At 35.5% G+C, this 26,315-nt stretch overlaps 1 protein-coding gene across 10 annotated transcripts in view; it reads left to right on the forward strand.

Moving 5' to 3' along the window:
- Positions 1-26,315, forward strand: part of nrxn3a (neurexin 3a) — a 275,693-nt gene that overhangs the window by 216,581 nt on the left and 32,797 nt on the right. For all 10 annotated transcript variants that reach the window (XM_082144079.1, XM_082144081.1, XM_082144083.1 and 7 more), the window contains 2 exons: positions 13,092-13,263; positions 25,659-25,748. In XM_082144079.1, the coding sequence (XP_082000205.1) occupies positions 13,092-13,263; positions 25,659-25,748 (262 nt within the window). The remainder of the gene's footprint in view (positions 1-13,091; positions 13,264-25,658; positions 25,749-26,315) is intronic.

The following is a 26,315-nucleotide window of genomic DNA, read 5'->3' on the forward strand; positions in this document are numbered from 1 at the left end:
TGTGGAAAATGCAATGTAATATTCATGTGTTTCCTCTCCATTTGCGTTTTGTATCTAAGAAGTATGCTTTTAGTAATGGCAATCTGAATTAAAGAAAGAAAATCCTTTCTTCCAGTAGTTAAGTGAAAAGATTGATAGGCTCGGTGCCAAATGGATTTGTCTTATTAAATGATCAAATTTGCTGAACAAGTAGGGTTTGAAAGAGTCAAAGCGCTTTGTCTAGGGATAATTTTAGATAACTACAGCTGAATGTTCTCAGAAGAGGGAAAATAGTCATGTTTACAGCATGCTGTGAAGCTGCTGGACTTTCCTTTCCTTTTCATTTCGGAGGAAATGCATGTGATTTGAGTTCCTGCTGTGATTTTAAAGACCTATGAGGGGGAAAGTGTTCTGGAAACTAAATTTCCCCACAATCCACAGTGGGAGAAATCAGTCTAAGAACAACCTAACAATTACTAGTTGCTATCAGACAGGTTAAAATGACCTACTCGTATTATCCACTCAAATGTACCAACCATTAGGCTAAAAGGAAAAAACCTCAGGCTCTAGATGTCGAGTCTCCCCTTGAGTGGACTTCTGAATACTTTGACGGCTGGGTTGAGTCAGAGAAAAAAAAGTTGTTGCAGATACAGTATACCTGAAGAGTTCTTTCTGATATTTGATGCTTGAAGTCCAGTGGCTTCACTTCTTGGACTTCGATTCTCTGGGGTTGTTATTCAGCTTTTTCCTTTTGTTGAGAAAAAGTTGTGTTTTTCTCTCTCTCTCTCTCTCTAACTGGAAGCCTGTATTGTTGATAATCAAGAAATGGTGTGGCTCTATCATTGATTTTCAGGGAGTCGCTCCAAAGGTGTTGTGAAATGTATGATCCAGGGTAGTGCAAGTGAAGACCTACAAATCCATCTTTTAAAGTTATTGTGTCAAAGTCAAAGAGAAGAGAGATGAAAGCAGTTAAGGATCGTAGAGAAGTCTAACTGTGAAGCACCTTGGCGAATTCAAACCAGTGACAGCGAGAGTTATTCGGCTTCACGTTGTCAAGTGGGAATTTGATTGGCTTTACCCACATGCATAAATGTGTTAATTAGGAGCAATGGTGACATTTCACATTTACATTTATGCATTTTCCAGATGCTTTTATCCCAGCTACTTACATAAAAGGAGACATTTGTATCAGTTCATCCATTCCCTGGGAATTAAACCCATGCCCTTCGGGTTGCTAGTGCCATCTATTGTTTAAATGCTAATTTAACTACCTTTTACAATATTTTTACACTTTTCCAATAAAACCCTGCTATTTAACGTTTGCAACTGCCTGGATGTTTAAGTATTCGCCACTTCATAGTTGCTCCTTTGAAACTTGAGTGATTTGTAAATGAATTCTTAGGTCATAAAAGTGACATTGAAAAAATTGTGTTGCATCAGCTTAACTTTTAATGAGTTACAAACTTTGTGTAATTTGTGATTTCCAGCTGTTTGTTTGGATTACACTGCAATGCTTCTTGGCTTGTTGAATGGAGAGAGTCATCCATCTTATCAAAGTGTTAATGAGTGTTTGGTAATCTTTTTGTAAAGCGCTTGAATCATTTTAATTACTTTAGCGTGTACTCCAAATATTGTATGCAAATATGCATACGGAGTAGTTCTGCCTATACCTGGTGCACTCTAATCATCGGTTTTATCTTACAAATGTTTAGCGGCTTCATTTGCAATTCTCAAAACTGAGTGCATTTTTATGCATTTTCATTTTTCATGTTTGTGTTAATCCTGACTCAATGATTATCAGTTCTGGTTAGAGAGACAGGTGATGTCAGACAAATCATGTCTTCAGCCTGTCATAGTCTTCTGCTTCTGTCACCGACCAAATCACTGCATCCATAATTTAGAAACACTGCTTCACTTTGAGTAGTTCTTATCCCTAATGACCGCTTTGTTTGCAGACAAGCCAATGAAGAATGACAGTCCTAAATGGCTTCACATGATGGCAATTGATATTTAAAGTCCAGCGGAACAAATGATGGCACAGCGCCAGCCTCGCTTTCTGTGAGAAGTGGCTTAGAGATAATACAACAGGGGTGTTGTTATGAAGAGATCTAAGAAAAGCATCACATATGGTTAGAACCGCATACTAGACTTTCGGTAGAAATGCACACCTCTTTTTGATGCACTATATGAGTGGGAAAGGTGTTATATAGAATATCTAAAACTGGATCCATCCAGATGATATAAACCAGCGTGTGCAGAAATAACCTATGTGCATGTTATGCCTTCAGCATAAAAGTGACAACTTTTGTAGAGATAGAAATCTAAGCTGAGAAAGTTAACCATTCAAAAGATTTTGTTTTAGACGTTAATACTTTTAAGTTGTTAAAAAAGGGACAGTTACAAAAGATTTCTATTGAAATAAATGCTGTTTTTTATATATCCATCAAAGAATCATTGACAAATATGGGTCAGAAATTAAAAAAGAAGAAAAAAGAGATGAATACTTTTATTCAGCAAGGATGCATTAAATTAATCAAAAGTGACAGTAAAGACATTTCTTTTAAAATTATTTCAAATAAATGCTTTTCTTTTAAAATTTCTATTCATCTCAGAAAAAAAGTATTACAGTTTCCTCAAAAATATTAAGCAGCACAACTGTTTTCAGCATTGATAATAATAAGAAATGTTTCTTAAGCTCTAAATCACCATATTTAGACACCACAATTCTTGAATGTGACACTGATGATTTTGATGCTGAAATTCAGCTTTGCATCACAGGAAAAAAAATACATTTTCAAATATATTCAAATGTAAAACCCTTTGTTTTTACAAAAAAAGTCCTGACAACTATGGTTGCCAGAATAATTATTTAAAAAATACAGTGAAATGTAAACACGTTAACAGAACAACCTATACATTACAGTATAAAACTGTAATTTACAAACAAGAACATTTGCTATTAAAACCGGTAAATCCAACAACGCATACAAAAAAATCTATCTTTAACGTATACTGACAACCTCCATTATAATGCAGGTGGTGAAAGAGGAAGCCACATGAAGAATCATGAAGATATTCATCACAAATAACCTTTCCATAAGCTGAATTACACTAGTATACAGAAGTTATTCACACAAACACAAAACACCAACATGGCCACACATAACACTAAAATAAACAGAATATGTAACATAAAACCAACATGTGCATAACGGATAACAAAAACATAAGAAACATAATTATTTAAACAAAATACTTTCAAATGTGAAGTGTCACACAGGGAATTCTGGAAAGGTCAGTTTACAATTTACAATTTGATTTGCTTTCAGCGTTTTTACAGTATTTTAAAGTTAAAATTACATTCTTCTTTTTATTACAGTGCAAACAACCATTACAGACTGCAGTGTTTACCAGATCTGCAATAAACACGTTTTTTGGGCTTTCATTCAAAACACACACAGAAGTGTGTTTGATTGCATCTTTTAAATACACGTTCTTTCAATGCTAAAAAAATATTTTAATCCACATAATTTGGTCCCAATTATTGCACTTAAATGCACTTAAACAGTAAATGTATTCCCTCTCTCTTGTAGCTGGTTTTATTTTCATGTTCATAGTGAATCTGTTTCCTTTGAGATGCTCCCTCAACAACACACTCACATCATGACATCATGGAAACAAACTACACACGCAAACTCAAGAGTTCACTACAAATTAGTCATAAATTGTGATCGCCGCACGCACATCGCTGTGATCAAATCTGATCATGTTCGTGTTTGCTGGGTGAGGCACAGCATTCATTCAAAAATGACAGATGTCTTTTGTGAGTGGAACTTGTCAGATCAAACTTTGTGTTGTTCCACATGACGACTTGCAGAACGTGGCAGCTGCAGTAACCATGGAAACAACTGCTTGGGGTTGACGGGGGTTAGAGGAAGGCAAAGAGCACATCTCTCATCTTTTCCAAGTCTGCTCGGAAAATCAACTGTCTCTGAAACTGCCTAACTAAGCTTTACGTCGTAAACATCCTCAAAAAGTGGGATTCCTTTCAGCCCACTGTTCGGGCTCCAAGCCTAACCCTTTTTATCTCTTTAGATGTCACAATGCCACCATTTTGTGCTGCTTTTTCAGCTGTATTCAAAAAACTAATTTCACGTCTCCTATGTGTAACGTGTATAGTCTGTTTTGGTTTCGTTTTCACGGTTTCCTGTGCTCGTTTTGCCTTTGTTCCTAGTCATCGTTAGTTTCCTTAGTTCTTAATTCATTTACTCCCCTGTTCTGTTTTCCATTGATTATTCTCTGTCTGTATTTGAGCCTTCAGTTCATTGTTCTGTCATCAGTTTTTTTATGAGGTTGTATTTCTACATCACTTACTCCTGCGATCTCCTGCGTGTTATTATTAAAAAAAGGGTTTTCGTTTCATTTATCATCTTTGTGCGATTTACTACAACCCAGCTGTGACCCAGCTTAATTTAACCCAACATACAATAATGCTGTGTAAAAAATTATTACATTTAAAATGTAATTTATTCCTGTGATGCAAAGCTGAATTTTCAGCATCATTACTCCAGTCTTCAGTGACACATGATTAGGGCTGGGCATCGTTCAGAATTTTTCGATCCGGTGCCAATTTCGATACCTCAGTTTCGATACCGATTCCTAACGATACTTTTTTCGATACCATATGTTTTAAAATTAATTTCAACATCAACAAAAATACATTAAACACAAAGCTTTTATTTTCCACCTTAATTGTGAATCAAAACAGTTATCAAAATAAAATAAAAAATCTGGTAAAACTACTCACTTAGCATGTCCACAAAACGTATATTTTTCTCTCCGTTTTGGCCTTCCGTCCACACGGAGACGGCGTTTTTATTAATGAAAATGAAGCTTTTTTGAAAACGCACTCCATAGTGGATACATTTGAAAACGCGGCAATACATGAGAGCAGTTGCGTTTTAGACCAAACATACGGTGACTGCGTGCGACCTGGACCGCATCAGTGAATGGTGAGATATTTTACTAAATAAAATTATCCTGTCAGACGAATTGCGCGATAACTTCATTATTTATTTTTCCATCTGAATCATATCAGTGATCTTTGGTGGGGATTAACACATGCGCAGTAAGGTGAATTAAGCGTTTTCAGGCGTTTCTCAAAAGTTTCTCATCCACACTGAAACGTCCGAAAACGCCTGAAAACGCTAGTGTGGACGGAGAGCGTTTATAAACGAAAACGCCGTTTTCAAATGTATCCGGATTAATGTAGACATAGCCTAACATTAATAAAATGACTGCCTGTCAGTCAGTCATCAGGGGAGAGAAAACACCATTGTGGCTGCTTGTTTAGTAAGAGGAAGTGTAACGTCAACAGCACCGCGACCGCTTTCTGCTCGCCATTAAATTAATATCATATCGCAGCAAACGCTGTCTGCGTGAAGTTTTAAAAAACTGTTACCACACTTGAGACCAACCGTGACTCTCTGTGACTTCAGCAAAACTGCAAACAGTTTAATCCGTCCGCACCTCTCCGTGTGTGTGTGGGTCGGAGCTCCGCTCTTTGTCAATGTGCAGAGAGGACAGATAAGCTTGCGCTTACGCGCTCAGATGGAACCGAAATTTGGCACCGAAAGATAAAGAATTTTTCGATACTCATAGAATTGGAGTATTTTTTTCGATACCATAAAAGTATCGAAGTTCGGTACCCAGCCCTACACATGATCCTCCAGAAATCATTAGGTGTGTTTGACTTGAAGCGTTGATGTGCAGACTGATCGATGTATGACATCAATGTACCTCGAGACCGTTTCAAAAGCATTCAGAGCCGCCAGGTCTCTATTCGCTCTCACGGTACTTTGATGTCGGTCTGCGCTGTTCAACGCCGCTTCAAGTCGAACAGACCTATTATAATATACTGATTTAGTGCTCAAGAAACATTTCTTATGGAGCATTAGAAACATTACTTACTCTGATGAATGGAAATTTCAAAAGAACAGTATTTATTTAAATTATATATTTTCAAAGACATTGTATATGTCGTTACTGTCACTATTGATGAATTTAATACACCTTGCTAAATATAAGTATTGTTTTTTTTTTTGTTGTTGTTTTTTTACGTACTGACCCCACACTTGTTACGTTTAAAAAGGTTTGTATTGACAGGTTTATATGTCTAATTACTAATAAATTATGGATTTTTATTTCCAGCATCAGACTGCTTCCCTCAGTTCTGTTCTTTTTCTTGTGGAAATTCTAGTTTATGGTTTTTCCATCAGTTTACGCTCTAAGCTAAATGCCCATCCTGCATCTCATTACAAATTTTTTTTTTCAATTGCAATTTGAATTAGTGTCTTGGAAGTATGAGTTGTGTTTTTAACGAGATGTAGCCCACATAATCGGATTGCCCCCTCCGGGTAATGGTGATCTAATTACCAATAAAGTGTAACGAACCATCAGAGTGTAGATGATTTTGTGACGGCCTGACTTTCTCCTTTAGTTTCCCAGTTGCACTAGAGAGAAAATGCAGTGGCGCGTGCCGTTTCGGCACATTTTGCGCCACATTTCGTCTTGAAATATGCTCCTCGTTCTGTTGACAGGGCAAATTAGAAAATTGGGGGAAAAAATAGCATTCCTCGTTCTCTCAGCTTTGCTTTGGTCTGCAGAACGGAATAACATCTAGAGGATGTCGGCTCAAGGTGGAGTAGTTTGTGATGTCGCAGAAGGCTATTTAGATAACGTTTTGACGGATCAGACTCAGACGAAACACAAATGTCTTTGTCTTTTGACCTCCCTGAGGATGTGGCTGCTCATATTCTGCTCACATGACGGATCATACTCGATGTGATAAGCAGCTGCCTTCTTTTTATTAGTTTTTTTTTTTCAGGATCTGCAACAATTGTTATGTGGCATCTGATCCTTTTGACTTCGCATAGCGTGTTTTAAATGTCCTGTATATTACTATTTATACACTCAAGGTCTGTGTGAGCAACAGAAAGATGAAAAGTTCTAGTTGACGCTGAAGTAGAGTGCTGTAAAGTGCTTTGCATTGTAGACTTTAGTTTGTTACCTGTAGACCATAAATCATGTCTCACATTCATGTACTGTGGACCTTCATCATTTTTTCCTTTTTGTTTTATGAAGGAAGAAAACAGCAGTGCTGCCCTTGAAACACTATTCCTTTACCTAAATTTCAATAAGACCATTGAAGGCCATTCAATCTCAAACTCACTATGTTTTTCTTTTTTTCTTTTCAGTTGCATATTTGTACTTCTGGAAGAAACTTTGACTCGGTTTACTGTCAGCAAAGTTATTTCAAATAAGCTCTGCCCCCATGTTGTTCTCCGTTTGCCGTATAAGAGTGTCGATGAAGCAAGTTCTGGGTAGATTAAGTATTGTCTGGCAGCTGTCTGTGTTTTGTGGACCTGATAGCCTTGGCAGGCAAATCAGCAGCAAGCAGTGAATTAAAGAGCGCTTTCTGCCTCATCAACATATTTGATATCTCTATAAACTACTCTGGAAAAACAGCAGCTCTTCAACACAGATGTCCCACGGACACCAGGCTCCCTCGAGATTTCGCCTGTATCAGCAAAGCTAATTGAAAGGCTGCTGGAAATTGAAAATCTTCTGTCGGTAGTTTGAGTAGCAATGAGCGACTTAAGGGACTAATTATAGTCAGCTTATATGGGTTCAGTTGATCCTGGACTGGATGATTGTTGTGCTGTTAAAGACATTTTGAGATCTTGCGCTTATAATACGTTTTGGGTCTGTTTATTAAGGCTTTCGTAAGTGTCAAGCTGCTGAAACTCCATCTATGCTGGTCTAATTAGCATGACAAACAAAACATCATAAACATGAGCACTTTCAGTAATCTGAAATGAAAGTGTCTTTATTATACTATAAATGCTCTAATAATGCAGCAAAGAATCAAACCATTCGTTTCTCAATTACCATTATGTATTGTGCTTTGAAACATATGTAGTGTTGCAAATCCGTGTCCATTCTGTTTACTGCAACTGGCTAATTTTCCATTAAATGTATCCCTTAGCTAGAGAGTTTTTTAGTCTTTTTGCACTTGCTAAACGACACGCCGTGAGAAACAGATTAAAGTAATGAAGTTGTTCCCGAAAAAGATCCCACACTATTTAGCAGCAGACTTGAAAATATTGACTCTTATATTGATGAAACAATCAGCTATAAAAAATGGTCACTTCCATTTTCTCTTTACTACCAATTGAGGAGCATCTCCTCTTATCAGCTCTTCACAGACGGGCACTCACAGAGGGAGAAGGTTCATCTTTTAACCACTTATCAATTTTGTCCAGGTGATACAGTGGGGCAAGCCTTTTTACTTCTCGCACAGCAGTGGAGAGCAGGAACAGCACAATTGATGACTGTAATGATTGGAGTTTGCATTCTGGAGCAGGACTCTAACTGTCTGGCTATCAGAGGAGCGTGTCGCAGAATACAAATAAGGCCACACTTGCTTTGTTCCTACTGCTGTTTATTCATTACTTGCAATGTTTTGTTTATTTTTTCCTGAAAAGCATATTAGAATGGCACATTATAATATTTTGATGGAAGTTAACAGCAAAACAAATGAAGTGGCCCATGGAATAAAAGGGGGATTCAGTTATGAAAGATGTGGATTGGGGTGTTTAGCAGTAGAGATTGCTACCGTTTAAAGAATGCCCTGACTTCAATGGATCATTATCCAATATGCTAGACTAGAGACAACATCTAAAATGAAGAGTAGCCTAATGAATAAATTTGGTCCTTGTATGGTTTCAAACTTCTATTATAAAGATTTAGTTTAAGCCAGTTGTTTGCACAGTGTTTCCAAAAGGACCAGTCTTTCTTTCCATGTAATTTTTTTGTCCAGTTTTATTTTAGCTTTTATGCTTACTGAATCATTATGTTTCCCATTGTTTCAAACTCATTCTGGCAATCAGTGGTTTTTTGTGTGTGTGTGTGTGTTTTTTTTTTTTTTTTCATGTCCTATTCCACTTCAAATACACAATGAACAATTGGATGAGCCAATCATTATACACTGTTTTTGCAGCAGAGTTGTTTATTTGAATAAAACTTTTGAATAATGTACTAAAAGCATCATTGACGGCATGATTAAGGAATATTCAGCCATGTATTCTAAATTCTAAAAATTGAAATGAATAAATAAATAAAACTGAAAATGCATAGGACGTCTGGGAATTGTATTAAATAAATACGTTTTGGGATTCTTGTACATTAAAGAAATATTATTTTAAACATAAGCATCGGAGCATTTTGTTTCAAAATATTTGTATATTATAATATTAATATTAGCATTACCAATGTACAATAATTTTGTGTCGAAAAAACAAACAAACATAAAACAGGTGTTTCATGGCTGTCAGGTTATTATTATTTTTTATTTTAATTTTTTTTCAGGTGAAACTGAGTAACCCAAAAATTTGGTAATAATAATAATGGTAATGAAAACATTAAACATAAAAAAAAAAAAAAAGAATAATGAAGTGATTCAAGGAAAATGGTTTATTACTTGGAAATACCACTCTATATTTTGTAGATGTATTTATGATCTTGGAAATGTTTATCTGTCATTTGACCCATAATAGATACATAAATCTCACAGAGCTTATTCTCTATTTGAACACTCTTCCTGTGTGCAAGTGCTGACACAAACGTGTGTGCGTGACAGACTATTTCCTTTCATGTATCACTTGCTCAAAAACCAAGAGTTTATTCGTCCTTTTACCCTCCTGGATACGAAAGTGTTGCAGTATTGGAACTGAAACGGCGAAGGGGGGTGAGATGGATGTAGAGAAAGAGAGTGAGAGAGTCTCGCTTCTAAACTCTTTGATGCTAAATGTAAAAGAGTGTTTCTGTGATCAAACAATACAGCAGGCTTTCACAAGCTAAAAGTGGCAGTACGGTTAGACATTTCATTGCACTGTGTGTATGTATGTGTAAGTCTGTGGAAACAGATTTAGTAAATTGCCCTTTATGTGTTTTGACTCATTTTTGTCTCATTAATATTTTACAAGAGTGAAGAGATATGTTTTCTGTTGCTTTCCATGCAGGAAGAAAGGCAGGGTTACAGTAACATACTATCCTCCTTCCTCTAAAGATGGTCTCAAAGGACTTGAAGTATCATTGAACACAAACACTTCATTAAAACGCTACCACACACTGACAAGCTTATGAATATATATCCATTAAATACATAAACAAACATTATAATATAGCATAAGCCAGGCTGTATGACTTTACTATGGTTATGGAGGCATGGCACGAAGTGGAGCCTAATAAAAAAACTATTAAATTCATATGTAATAGTAATTATAATAATGTCAATTTAGCATGTCAATTTGTTGTGATTAAAAACAGCAAGATGGAGTTCAACAGAATGGAACAGAAATTATTGATCTGGAGAGGCATTTTTCAAACTGTTTAACTAAATGTGCCACTCATGGTTTGAGACACTGAACACTGAGATGCAATATTAATACATGTGATTATTTGTGAATAATTTGATTAATGAATCTGCATGTCATGCAATAAAATATCAGGTTGATACTTATATTAATCCTATGAGAACTGATTGTAAAAAGTTTTTTCATGGAACTACCAAAACATAAGCAGTGTTACATGAATGGATAACCAGCCACTTTTCTAAAAAGAGGATTAAAGCTTCAATAATATCCGTTTACACGGTTTTGATGAATTCTAAATTAACCTCCAATATTAAGAAAACAAATCATTATAATTGTTACATTTTAAATTAAGTGTATATGTACAAAATATTATCAGCAGTTTCAAAATTTACCACATAATTTCATAATATATGCGGGTCTCTTATGCTATAAAAGAAGTCTCTTATGCTGACCAAGGCTGATAAAAAAAAAAAAAAGTTTTAAATACAGTAAACACAATAGTATTGCAAATACGATTACAATTTTAAAAGCTGAGTATTTAAGTTTTTTTTTTTGGGGGGGGGGGAATAGAAAGCTGAATTGTCAGTTTCTTTGCTCGAGTCTTCAGTGTCACATGATCCTTCAGAAATAATTCTAAGAAATATTTCTTATTTTCATTGTTGAAAAAAAGAAAAGAAAAGTTTTTGGTTAATATTTAATATCAAGTAATATTTAATATTACTTAATACTTCATATTTTTTGTGAAAATTGGGATGTCCTAAAAAACTCAGTATATATATATATATATATATATATATATATATATATATATATATATATATATATATATATATATATATATATATACTATAGATAGATAGTAGATACAATACTTAAAAAATTAAAGTCTATCACTTTTGATCAATTAAATGAGATTATTTGTTTCTTAAATATAAATATAAATACTGTATATATTAATGACCCCAATAGTGTACATCTCTGGGACACCAAACATAAAATTAGTAAAGTCAATATCAACAAAACATGAGGGTCAATTAAAAACATGAATAGAGTAGGATGAACATAGCATTCCAGTCTTTGGGAAAGTCTTCCAAATGAACTTGAGAAGACTGGCCCAGATTTCGCTCACAGAGATCTTGCAGTGATAAATGCACTGCGCGGTGATAAACATCTCCCTTGATACAATTTATCATCTGTCGTCATTTTCCATGCTGCAAGAGATAAGAACAACACCAGATTTGGTTTAACATAACCATAAAATATATCCATGCAACCCAGAGGGCTCTGGAGGGGGGGTAGAGAGAATGCGTTCTGGAGGATGAAACGGTTTAATAGAAAGAAACGCAAAAAATGTAGCCGGTTAAGACCAGACCAGCTAAGACCAGAAAACCAGCTTAGGCTAGTTTAAGATGTGTGGTTTTTTTTTTTTTCTTCTTCAGAACACATGGTTAATTCATGACATTGACGATGGATGAAACATTTCCTCTATGTTTCCTGCCCCACCGATGCTCATTGAGGCTGTGCTAATTAATTTATAGTGGGAATCTTTGCAGCTACATTTGCACACAGCCTCTTGGATCCATGAGGGCAAACACTGCACACCTTCCTGTTTCATTAATCATTCTTATCTCTTTCTCTGTTTTAGCTAATGCTATTGATTTAGTCCACTTTCACTGCATTATGTAAATCAATGAGCCTGATTCTTCACCTCCAAAGACGGGGGGGGTGCTAATGGCTGATGAATACTTTTCATCAAGCGGACAAGTTTATCAGGGGTCACTAATGCTAATAGATTATTCAGAATCCTGCTAGAACAAAAGAAAAGCAAGAGGTGACAGATTCCAAGGGCATCTCTGTCATTAAAAATGAGTCAAAACAGAATACAATGCGTAAAAAATAAACTAATATGAGCAATTTACTATAAAAAAAAAATGTACATGCTGTGGTTGTCAGAACTTTACCACAAAAATATGGTAACAACATTTGAACTTAAATTTATAGTTAGAAAAAAAAAAAATGTTTATATATATCTCCTTAACTGAACTAAATTACTAAAATAAGTTGTTTTGCCTTTATAATATACTGGCAACCACCTGGTTGAAAATAGAAAGCCACATGATGAATCAAAGTTCATAATATTATGGTGCATGGTGTCGTACACACAAATACAAAACACTATCATGGTAACACATGACACTAAAATAATGCAATGAACTTAACTTAATATAAGATGTAACATAAAACCAATGTAGAAAAAAAAACTAGGTATTTCAATGAAAAAAAACAAAACATCTGAGCTGTTCTGGGAATATCAATTTATGGATTTTCACTGTAAATGAAAAGTCTTCACTTCTTTTTCACTTCCAAAAACTGTATTACATGAATTAGATGAAATATCCCTTTATATCTATTACAGATCTATGACATTTATGTATTTCACTAATTAGGGAACTCAGCGTTTAACAAATTAAAAGGTTTACCATAGCATTTTTAGACTTTTACTGTTAAAATTACAATATTTTTATTTACAGTGTATCTTTAGCCAAATACCGGAAAAATACATAAGGTGTATTTCAATGTCAAAAAGTCGCTCAATTGACCTAAATTCATTCCATGTATTTATTGTTAATATATTAAATGTGGTGGACAAAACTGATATTTGCTCATCCTTTTTAGGAGCAAGGCAAAATTGGAGTCACATTCAACATCGGAACGGTTGACATCGTTGTTCTGGAGAGCAGCACCGCTGTAAATGATGGCAAGTACCATGTAGTGCGCTTCACCAGAAATGGGGGCAATGCTACACTTCAGGTGGACAACTGGGCCATCAATGAGCACTTCCCCTCAGGTAAGACCTCTCACCGACCACTTCAACCTTTAGCTTATGACGTCAAGAAGATGTATGGACAATGCACAGAACTGGACAGCAACTGCTTTCAAGCTATTTCTAAAGTCACTTTGTCTTCCCAGTGAGTGTGCAGTGCACATTCATTCAGGAACTTCCTGTGTGTTTCTCAGTCCCAACAATTGTAAAAACCAGTGCATTTGCAGCCTCTACCTTTTTACAAAATTTCATTTGTGTCAATTAGATGTTTTGTTTTTTTCTTCCATGGCTGGAAAATGATGCCATTTTGTTTTTGCCATTATGTGGGTTTCTGTTGAAACCAATGGATGCGATGAAGAAGGAGTAGACCAAGTATGGGAAGTTAGCTTTCCTGCATACCTCTTCTTAGACACTGGTGGATTTACACTACCTTTCAAAATATGGGGACGGTAAGATGTTTCAAATGCTTATCAACATCTCTAATGCTTACCAAGGCGGCATTTATTATTGTGAAATATTACCATTTCATTAAATTGATCAAAAGTGACAGTAAATATATTTATAATGTTACAGCAGATGTCTATTTTTTTTTTTAAATGCAGTTTTTTTGTTTGTTTTTTACCTTTCTATTTATCAAAGAATCCCAAAAAGTTTCCATAAAAATATTAAGCAGCACAACTGTTTTCTACATTGATGATAATAATAATAATAATAATAAATGTTAATTGAGCAGCAAATCAGCATGATTTCTGAAAATTATTAAATTGATGAAATTACATTTTAAAATATATTAAAATGAAAAAGAGTTATGTTTAATTGTACCAATATTTCATAATATTAGTGATTTACTGTATTTTCAGTTTTTGCCGCTGGCTAAACCAGCAATGCAGGTTTGAGAGGTGGCGCCCCGACAAATCTCGCGAGAATCACGACTTGCTTTACGGCACGGCGTCACATACATCAACAACATATGAAGCAGCCTCTATGAAACACACTAGAATGCATTTCAGACTTGAATAATGGCAGAGTCGACGAAGAAAATGAAGAAAGCGCGGTCGGAAGAGTGCAGAGACGGCTCTGCGTGAGTGGTATTTACGACGGTAGCGTTAAATACAAGTACTCCACACCCTTAGAGTCGCTGTGTTCCTTTAATGAAAAGGACTGATATTGTCCCATTTTAAATTTCCTTTCCATATCTAATATGTCTTTCTTCTCAGTTAATAATGTCTGCTTCAAAAAGAAAAAAGAAAAGAAGAATCCTGTACTAACCAGTTCCTCTAAGCCCATATTTTATTCCACTTTAGTATGATTGGATAAATTGGGGAAGGTCGAAAAGTCTTAATCCTCGACTAAGTTTGCCGTGACTTTATATATAAAAAGCAACATTAGTACAAGATTGAAAGGGTTCATTCATTGTCACAATGAATTACATTGATACCATTAGACCAATGTGCTGTCAATTGGATCTTTCCTATAGGCCTAATGTAAGGTACATGGAGTACTGTTATGAATTTTATTTTATAAGCATCAACTAAACTTAGAGCTCAAATTAGGCAAAATTGTGAAATTATTTTTTCTGTCCCCAGAATGAATTAATTTATATTTTTAATTAAACATTACCTTTCAAATAAAATAAAATGACATAAAATATAGAGTTTGAGTATTAATAGTTTTTATTAATAGATTTCTTCAGTAACTCTTTCTGCTGGTTACATTGTTACGCCAGTAGGTGGCAACAAGTGACTATCTTCATATGCAAATCATTCTGAACCGATTCATCTAAAAAAATACACAGATTCTTTCAGGAGTGGCTTCCTGAATCATTTACTAAACCAATTCAGAATCACTGATCCATCCTGTAAAGAATCAGTTCCTAATGTGAATGACACCGTGGGGGAAGAGGACCTCTAGTGGTTACCCAGGGAACACAAACAAGACACTGTGACAGAAACAAGTGACTTTATGAGTGAGTCATTGAATCATTGATTCAACCAATTCGTTCAACAACACTGAACAGCACCACTACTGTTTGTGGCTCAAAGATGCAACCGCTGATCCTGCTTTGACTCCGTTTGGAACTATTAACGTTGACGGTCAAAACAGACACCGTAACTACCAATGTTTGGTCTAAAGTGTGTAAGTTACTCAATATTTATATAATCTCATATTACTTGTTATTTGTTGTACTGTTGTATTTTCAAACTCACATTTTCCATTTTCACCATTTCATATTTTAGAGCTCCTTGATTTCAACAACACCCATGTCAGACAACTTCTGTAGATAACGTTGTCAGGAGAAATCACAAAACCACAATATTGTAAAATATAAATTAATAAAAAACATCCTGTTTACGTTTGCATGGCATGAAAACGTATGTGCGTGATCCTGTATCACTTCACTTCAACTTTATTTATGTCCCCCAGGGGGCAATTGGTTTTACGGCAAGACAGACAGACAGACAGCCATATAAAATAAAAAACAATACAAGAAATACAAAACAATACGAATTACAGTCCCCCAATACACACACACTACGTTGTCCATTCGTTTGTTTGACAAGTAGGCTTTCTTGTTGTTTTGTAGATTTTGTTGAGTTCTCGTCGAGGTGGTCAGAAAATCTCAGCGGTGTAATTTTACAAGGAACATGCATATACGCAAAGCCAGTGTAGAGCAATTTTCAGCGTGTCCCTCTATTTCTGTTAGAGCATCTAAGGGCATCAGTTTGTGTTCCTGTCGGCACTGAATAAACCCATTTTATGTGGCCAACTCTACTAATGCACCCATTTATCAGTCTGCCATTTATATGAATGATATTAGGCATGAAAAATATATGCAGCCGCTTGTTGCCGTGCTGCTCATTTGGATGCATTATGCAGAAGTCAGTGCCTGCCTGTTTTAGGTCTAAAGTTTCATTTTTGCCAACATGGGCATTTGCAGCAGACTCACATATGAGCTGGGGAAATATATCACTGAGATTTATAGGTGGCACGGTGGTATAACACTTCTATATAAATGTCAGCAAAATTTACTTTCTCTGCCAAAGTTTCAACATGATAATAAAATATTTATATATTCAGTTGGCCACCTGCGAATAGAATATGATTATGCTTGAAGACAGATGTCCCCTCATGGCCGGCTGCTCTTTGCTTTGGCACTGATTTCTTTGTAATGTTTGATTTCTCAATTCGATCTTGTCAGAACGTTGATGAAGAAATATATTCAGAGGAGATGTGCGTGTCATGGTCTCTTTGACAGAGCTGCAGTCCTCAAGTGATATTGTGAGTTTTTGGTGCGCTGCCATGCTATGCTTTATTTCATTTACAGGCTAAATGAAGCAGGCTCTTGAACAACCCAGGGAGAGCGTTGAACCGCACTAAACATCTGTGCTTTATTTTCTTAATGCGTCAAAGAACGAATGCCTAATAGTTTCGCAACATCGGTTCCAGAGCTGTGCTTTTGCCAAGTTATTATACCATACCTTGCTGCGCTAAGCACATACAAATAGCAAGGGCAAGTTAGCTCATTGTGTCTTTCAAGCACACTGCCTATTTATCTCCCATGGGTCCCAAGAGGTCAAGCAGAGATGTCTACAGGGCCACAAGCGCGGTCACCTAAAGCTTATGACTGTCATTACAACGTAACCCGAGGCCATGTGCAGAATACTCAGAGAACTTTACACCAACCATCACTTTGAGAATAAATTGTGCTGTGCTTGTCTATTCACTTTACTTGTTTAGAGATACTGAGCCAAGTACCTAATACAATTCGCACACCCTCCGGTAACAGTTAACAAATACGAATAAGCATAAGACGCTACCTCTTTGCTAGTATAACTCTTTGGTTGTAGGCAAGAGTGTGTGCTTTTTGACTGGATTTGCCTGGATTTTTCCAGAAAATGCTGAAGGGGGATTCAACAGTCTCTATTATTTAGGCTGTAGCTGGCAATCTGGAGTTGAAAATCAGCACAATCTTCTCTCGTTCCATTCACTTTACCATATAATGGACTTATGGAGTGGAAATGTAGTTTTCTAACTTAATGCAAGAGCCAGATAAGCAACTTCTTTTCAAGGAACTGTACCATAACCTAACTACTGCAAGCTATAAGACGTTATATTTAGAAAACCACTGATACTAAATCTTGTGAAGAATTATCTCATGTTGTCACTGATATGCTAACCACGTTCAGACACAAGAAACGGTATAGAATTGAATTGCTCAGATGATCTTCTTTTTTTAACCCTTTAGAATGATTGTGACTAAAGCTGATAAATTCAGAGGAAAGTTGAAGATAATGAATTTTAACTACCTCCACCATGAGGCCGTGTCACCGCTGACTTTTGACATATAATTGGTTTAATGAGTTTTTTTGTATTTTAAAGGGTAATAAATCGGAGTAATTAATTCCTCCACTGAATCTCATCCCTCACCCAATGAACTTATCGAGTAGCTCAGATGGATATCCAAAAAGATTTGTAGTTTAGTCTTTTAATTCCAACTCTGCAAGTCAGCGTTTGGTAAGTCTTAAGCCTGAATCTACCACTGTTGTTTTTGTCTTTGTGGTCTCTGATCAGTGCCAATCTTTTATATTTTAATGTTATATATTACAAGTAACCACAACAGTTATTGCCCGATATAAGAGATGCTTAAATTTATCAGCATTGGTAGATTGGAAGATTTTTTTTATATTTAGTTGTTCATGCTCATTTACCCTTTTTTTACATCTAGATTACCTCTGCTATCATCTGACACTCATTCAGTCTTTAAAAATATGAATAATTTAATAATCTGTAATAAGATAATGAATAAAAAATATAATGTTATTTTATATATATATATATATATATATATATATATATATATATATATATACAGTATATATATATAATTAACAATTGTATATTTTTAAACAAGTTTTAATACAATTTTGAACACGTCTGTTTATATTTTACATATATTTTATATATTTATACACCTACATTACCTTTGCTATTATCTGGAGCCCACTCTATCTTTAAAAACATTAATCATTTCATAGTCTTTAATAAAATATTTATTTACTTATTTTAATTAATTATTACTTAGTTTTAATTTTTAGATACAATTATGTTAACAATTGTATATTATTTCAATAATTTCAAAAAAAAAATATTAAACATTATAGTGTCGATATGCCTTAATTATCTTGTAGTATCTTCAGTGATTGATCTTTCAATGATTGAAACTGTCCCACACACCCCTGCGGTTTGGCAGGAAATGTCGGAGTGTGTCAATCAGATGGAAGCTTGATGCTATGTTCAAGAGACAAGCGTATTCGTGACACAGGGGTTACGGCAATGAACATGGAGGGGATGTTATATCATTTTTGACATGCGTGTATGCAATATGATGGCTCGACGGTGTGTGTCTGTGTCCGCATCTTTGTGTGTATGTGTTGAGAAGAAGATGAGTTCGTTCTTTATGGCTGTGCAGAGGCTTTTTGATGTCCCTTGGGCTGCTTTGGCAGTTCCTGGACCCAGGCTGGGTAATAGCGAATGACAGCGGGGAAAATAGTAGGCGATTATATGCGGTGGGCGCTGCTATTCTGCAATAGCACTGACAGTGGTTCAGACTGCCATACTTCAGTCAAATCACCGTATCATTTTTGTACCATCAGCGAGGTTGGTAGAGATATTCAGTTCTCTCATTTCCCATCTCTTGTTGCACACCCTGCTGATAACTGTTAGTCCAGGTTCACTTCATTCACCAGGATGCTCTTGATTTACACAACTAAAAAGTACTATTTTGACCGCATATTTGATTGTTTTAATGGTAAAATACAATATTTATCTATGTAATTTCTTTTTAAGTGCAATCTATACTATATAGACAGTCAAAATTCAGACACCTTCAACATTTCTCACATCATTACAGTTTATTCGCTATAGTTTAGAAAATGGTAATAAAATATGACAAGAACTCAGAGTTATCAAATCAGTTGATGTTTCACTGGTTTTGACCATCCTTCTGTTAGACTGTCTCACAAATGAATTAGGTTGAATAGCTGTCACCTGTTAAATTTAAGTACAGAATTAGATAATTCCAATTTAGGTCAACCAATTACTAGGGCTGTACTGTCCCAGTCGATTAGTCGATTAATTGGTCGAAAATTTCAGGACTTCAGTCGACCAAGATTTTCTTTGGTTGAGTACAGCCCTACCAATTACAAAACAATGCTTCATTTTGTTCAGTCTGTGGTGTAAAAATATCGCATTAGCAATCAAAGAAAAAAAACTTAAGCAAAACATGGTCAGGTCAAAGTGTCAGAATAATCTTTGGTCCCAAATTTTTATAAATTTTACTGGTAGTCCACTGTATGAAATTTTTGTTGGTATAATATGTCAGTTTACTTTATTTTGCTATCCTCACTTACATAAATTAACTATAGTGTCCTGCACCCACTAGTAAAAAAATATAGAAAAAAATTATATCTGGTGTCTGAATAATTTTTGGTTTGATTTTATAAGTAAGCACAATCTTTAAGAAGCTTAATTTGCATTAAATGGCCTGTTTGTAAAATAGTATTTTATTTTTACGGTGTAAAAAAAACAAAAACATGATTTATAACAGGGTTAAACAGATGAATAATAATAATAATTTAATTCTATAAAATAATATATTTTGTTTTTCCCTGGTTTTATTCTACTTTTCGTGTTCAATTCTTTGCAAACTTCTTTGTTAAGTTTGGAGCCATTAAATGTATTTTTTTTCTTATAAGGCAGTTACAGCCCACTATTATGTGTGATTGTGCGGAAATGTATTGAAGTGAGCTCATAGGTGTAATCAAATGTAGTTACCCCATGCTGTGTCATCCCTGTAGTTGCTGAAGCAAGCTCAGAAATGATGCTTTAAGGTCCCATGGTGCCCCACTTCAGGAACACCATTTCATCTCAATGACTTCTAAATCAGCATGTTCCGCAAGCACACATAACATATCACGCCACCTTGATGCTAATGTCTGGATGTCGTGCATGATGTTTTTGACCCAAAGTCCTTGTTGTTTTTGTAACCTCTCTGTAAGGTTGCACATCCTTTCTTTTGTTAAAGCATTATGTGGCTTTTTTTCCCTCTTGAGACTGAGTTTTGATGCTAAAGTCAGGCTTATTCCTGAAGCAGTAAATTGCAGTAAAAGAACCCCACCTGCTCTTTCTGCCTTTGCTTGTCTCCATTATCCTCTTTTTTTTTTAGATATTGCTTATATTTGCGCAACCTTGTTTCAATATGAATGAGCTTATTTATCTCTTTTTTCCTCTCTTCCTTGAACTTGTCTTACCAGAAGGCATTTTCCTCCTGTTAAAATAGGACGAATTTTTTATCGAGCATCTCAGAAGCAACATGACATCGACAAAGACCTGACCATCTCCTGTAATCTGATCAAGTCCCGTAGCAGTGAGCGACACACATTTCATGATAAGAAAACTTTAGTCTATTTGAGAGTAAAAGGAACCTGGTGGCTCGACTGCAATGCAAGACAATTATCTCTCAAAACAAAAAGACAAGATTGCATTTTTGACAAAGGAAGGAACCTTTTATCAGAAAAAGATTCAAGACAGGGTTCGTATGTGTGAAATGGATACTTGTGTATCCTATGAGCCAAATACAATTACTCGTATCAAAAACAAAATCTGTTGCCCTTATAAATCTCTCCAAAGGGGGAAAGAGATAAGCTTTCAATATGAGCTGTCTTTCTAATCCCACGATTAAATTAAACCACCAAGGATGGTGGGATAAACGTTCCCACTCCCATTGTCTCCTTAGCTACTGAGGGGCGATCCTCTGGAGTCACATTTCTTATTTGGGGATGTGTTTGGAGCGAGATAATGTGCAGGAAGACTCTTTCGATTGTGAAACAAGCCAAGTGTAAGGAGTGTTCAGGGAGAGTACAGAAGAAGCTCGAGAGGGAGAGTTAGGGGACGCCGGGGCAACCAGTCGAGTGTTTTAAATTTCTAAATTTCTCCTTGTCAAAGTTAAAGTTGTATTAAGTGTGTGGGCAGTGTGACATATTTAGTTCTTCAATCACAGTAACTTGAGGTTTCATGAAGGAAACCGCAGACTTCATTTTTCAGCCTCCATTTTGCCCTGGTTTGTGATTATACAACCTTTTGCACCTTTTTGTGTCCATATTATAACATATTTCTAAAAGAAACAGGATGTTTCGTGAGCAACAAATCCGTCACAATAAGACTGATGTTGATTTTAATTTTATTTGGATTTCCAAATTTGTTTTACATAATTAGTTCTGTCAAAAAAAATAAAAAATTGTTGCGGTACTATGGTAATTTTTTTATAATTCCATGTTATTTTAGTCTTACTTATATACTATTTTATTATTTATATATTTTAGGTTTTCATTTTAGTTTTTGTCATTTTTTATATGCTTTTCATTATATAGATTTTTAATAAGTTTATCTTTAATTTATTTTTATTTTTAGGAATTTTAGGAAGTTTTAGGAATTTTAGTACTTCAACTTAAACAAAAATTAACTAAATGAAATAAAATAAGTTTAAGTTTTTCATCTAATAGGCTGTTTGTTTATTTCATTTCACCTTTATTTGAATGAACAAAAACAATTAACATAATTTTTGTTTTAGTTAACAATAATAACACAGGAATAGGATAGTAATATGGTTATATTATACTGGATAATACTATTGGCATCCTGTGGTACTTAAAAATATCCCCCCAAAAATGATTATTATTATGTCTATGATACCACATTCAAAACATCATGGCAGTACCATAGCGCTTTTCTGTAAGTGGATCAGGCCCCTAAAACTTGTTTTGAGAGTTTTCTGCCTTCTCTCTATGATTTTGCCAAAAAAAAAACCCCACAAAAATAGCAATCATTTGTCACTGTGCAGTACAACACCATAGTGATGAGATTTTCTTGGTTGCTCAAATAATACTTGGCAAGGTCGATTTCATGCAATAAGCTATATTTGTTTTCAGTGAGACGGCAATGGTGTCTCGTGGTAATTTATCACTCTGTGGCGAGAACAACTGCACACAACATTGCTAGATTTCAAAAGGAGAATGTTCACAATCACACGGTTGTTCTCAAGAATTATTTTGAGTTTTATTAGCAGCCACAGAGAGGGAGCTGCACTTATCACGCCTAAGTATACACAAATATAACCATTTCTATGAAATACTTCATACAAATCAAATGTGGCAGCCTTTTTTTTTTTTTTTTTTTTTGGCATGCACTCATGGTACTGCAAAGCCATTAAGGATTCCTCTAATTTGGACTGAAAGGGAATTAAAATGCACAGATATCACACATTCTTGTATGTGTTTGTGAAACTTAATCACAGTAGGAGGAAAACTCCCCCGCAGTGTGTGATCCTGTGCCATGTTAACACCTCCTAGTGCTGTTTCATTTTCAAAGAGCCTTTCATGTTCTCAGGAGTGAGAAAAGGTGTCATGCCCTCTGTACTGCTGGATCAAAGCAACACAAATCCACAAATGTCTGTGAACTAGGCAGCCCTCCATCCCTAACCCTACTTTCCCGGGAAAAAATACCTACAACAAAGCTCCTAAAATATTGTATATTTTTGGTTTTGAATATGAAGTCATTTAGTTTATAAAATGCTTAGATAGACATGAAAAGGAGAGAAGAAAAAGGAATTAGGTCACAGTGCAAGGTGAACTTGAACCTTCATTTCTCACACAAGCACCGTAATGCAAATGGACCACAGAAAAGATATTTGGAAATATGTCTCTCTTTTTTTCTTTTTGTCTATATAATAAAAGTTCATCTTGATTTCATGCCGACTTTAAACTGTCTGTATTTGAGGTTTTATTTTTAGGATCTGATGTTGTGAGGTCTATAACAGAGCCGGAGCCCTGGATAAGCCCAGCTTTAATGAGTTTCCTCCATCAGGCTACCCTGTAGTGTCACCACTAACACCTTAGCAGAGCTTCGAATGATAGCAGTCGGCATTGCCTCTCTTGAGGTTCTATTTGGAGCACAACACATTCCTTACCAGGGTAAAACTGAATTCGGGACTTAATATGAGGGAATGGGGAAAAAACTGAATTTGAGAGGGGTAAAAAAATTACTTTTTACTCAGAAGACATTTTTTGAGTGTGAACCATCCATTTGGGGCACAAAAATCAGGGCTAAACTTAATGTTGGGCACTTGGGTTCTTTCTTTACCCAGCCCCAAATCAATCCACTTTCAGAGGAGCTTAAAAAAACGTAGACCACATAGGCCACAATCCCACTGTTTTGACCCATTCAATATGACCTTAAAATAATATGATTTTTATTGTGATTATTAATAAATAAAAATATTAAACAAAATCCACTTGTTAAATCGTGACATCAGGAATACCGGGTCCAATACAATCTCGACAGCTGTTTATCAGTACTATTCATTTATAGCACAAGTTTAAGCTTATAAAAACCACAGTGTCCCAGACACCAATATTTTAATGATTCAGAACTGATGAATCACTGTCCAGCCAACTGTGATTGGTCTGCTAGAACCCCTCCCTCGGTCAACGCGGACAACGACACAGAAGTATAAATGAAAACCGACGCAGAAGTATAAATCAGCCTTAAAGGGATAGTTCACCCAAAAATGAAAAGTTTCTGTTAATTTACTCACCCTCAGGCCATCCAAGGTATAGCTGACTTTTTTTCTTCAGTAGAACAGTAAAGATTATTTTAGCTGAAACTGAGGTCCTTGCTGAATCATAAAATGTAAGTCAACAGCTACCGTCAATTTGAAAGTCAAAAAACATATGCAGAAAAAGCAAAATTAATACCTGTGGCTCCTGACAATGCATTGATGTCTTATGAAGCGAAATGATTGATCTGTTCAAGAAACTGAGCACAGCATTATTACCTGTAATCCACAGACAGTCTGGAGTGCGTGCTTCCTTTCGCATAATGACATATGTGCGTGAGAAAGAGATGTGCTTGTTGTATATTTTGTTTGTAATGCAGAAGTAAAACACTTATTGGGTAAACTACTATAGTGGTAAATGTGAGATAACAGTTTCTTGCACAGACCGATGGTTTCAGTTCATAAGACCTCAATGTATTGTCAGGATCCACGGGTATTCATATTGTTTTTGCCTGTACAAGTTTTTTTTGTAACTCCCAAAGTGACGGTAGCCATTGACTTGCATTTAATAAATCACCAAGGACCATGGTTTCTGCTAAAAATCTTCTTTACTGTTCTACTGAAGAAAAAAAGACACCTACATATCGACTTTATTTCTATATACTGTACAGGCCTAATTTACTCGCTTTCATGTTGTTTAAAACCTATATGACTTTCTGTCCACTGCATGGCACAAAGTAATATACAGTTGCTGGTACAGTTGTCGCAGAGCTCATTCTTCCCTTTTGTGAAAAAAGTCTCAAACCTTTTTTGTTTTGTTTGGCATTCCTCTCAGAGGCTACCTCCGAGCGGTTGGGCTTCAGATGTGTGTGACTCAAATTCCCGGGTTTTGAGGGTATTGGTTGCGCTTCCTGCTGTCTGAGGACGGCTCAGCTAAAGATGGAGGCTCCCTTTGAGCTGGCCCCCTGGTACACCCCTCCTTATAGAGTCCTGAAATTTGGCTCGCACAACATCCTGCAGTGTCGAGCCACCCTCAGCACCCGAAGTCATTGTTGAAACAGCACGACGTTGCGGCCCCCTGTCCTCAAATGACATCCAGAACCCCCTCTGATCAGCTTCCTGCTGTGTTTTCACGAGCCCCCAATAATATGGAATATCAACACAGCTCTTTGGGCTTGCCATTAAAAAAACATCCCCAGACGCATCTCACGAGGGGAGGCCTGCGACTCGCTTGTGCATCGCTTTGGTACCAGCTCATTCATCAAACATGATTTCACAACTGTATAATTTCCGTGGCTTTGGAAAACAGAAGCAGCTGCTGTCTAGTTCTTGTTTGTCAATGGTGCTATATGATTATGACTATTGATGTGGTTTTCTGTGTGAAAAATTGTAAATATTGACTGGCATCATTAGCAGATAAATGTGTATATAATTATAAGTATGTGAAGCATGAAAGAGTGTATGCTGTCATCTTTTGATGGATATATGGATTGACCGCAGGCAGCTAATCTACTGGCATTCATTACAGATGAACCAAATGTATTATAAATATGTTTTTTATCAACTCTGGTGATGATTGATTTAATTACGAGAGAAGATGAAGTAGACGTTCAGTTTAAATAGTGTTTCATTACTGGAGAAAAAAAAGTAAATTAACTGCTATGTGACTATGAACACAAACAGCTTTCAAATAAAACATGACTAAACAATTCTAAAAGTGTTTAAATAACTTTTAAATAACAAAAAAATATTTTAAGTATTTTAACAGTGATTATTGATTCTTAAAGCTGTCTTTTAAACTTCCAAGGTAACAGCGATAATGAGAGAATTCAAATGGCCAATAAGAAAATTCCTTTCAAATATGCCCGGCCCGTAGAGGAATGGCTTCAGGAGAAAGGTAACTTCCTCCTCTCTTTTTATTTTATTTATTTATTATTTATTTTATTTTTACCATTATTACTTATCTCATTATAACTAAATAAATTTAGCTGAAGAGAAATGCATTGTATATTGTGTGGCACCAATCACTTTTTTTTTTTCTTTTTTTTTTCTTTTTTTTTTTGCCTTTTCAATGCTCATTTATCTTTGTCAGACTAAATAATATATTCATTGTTTAATGATTCTATATTGGCCTAGTAAACCTTTTATGAATGTTTTAAATGTAAACGTTAAAAGAATTTAATTAAAACATAAATATCTCTTGACTTTCTGGCTGATAGACAGGAAGGTGGACAGACAAGGTTTAGTGATTTCCCTGTTACAGACAGCAGCTTGTGGCTGGACCGGGAAGTATTATCCATGAAGAAAACAACAGCATGATTATTGTTTTAGACATTAATTGCATATAATCAGGAATCCTCCTCATTATAATCACTGGAATTACTCAAATCAGGACGTTTTTTTTCTTCTTATCGTAATCATGGAGTAATGAGGATTTCTGGACTTCTTAAACTTGAAATTGTTT

This window comes from Leuciscus leuciscus (assembly GCF_965113295.1).
Source record: "Leuciscus leuciscus genome assembly, chromosome: 17".
In the NCBI taxonomy this organism is placed as follows: Eukaryota; Metazoa; Chordata; class Actinopteri; order Cypriniformes; family Leuciscidae; genus Leuciscus; species Leuciscus leuciscus.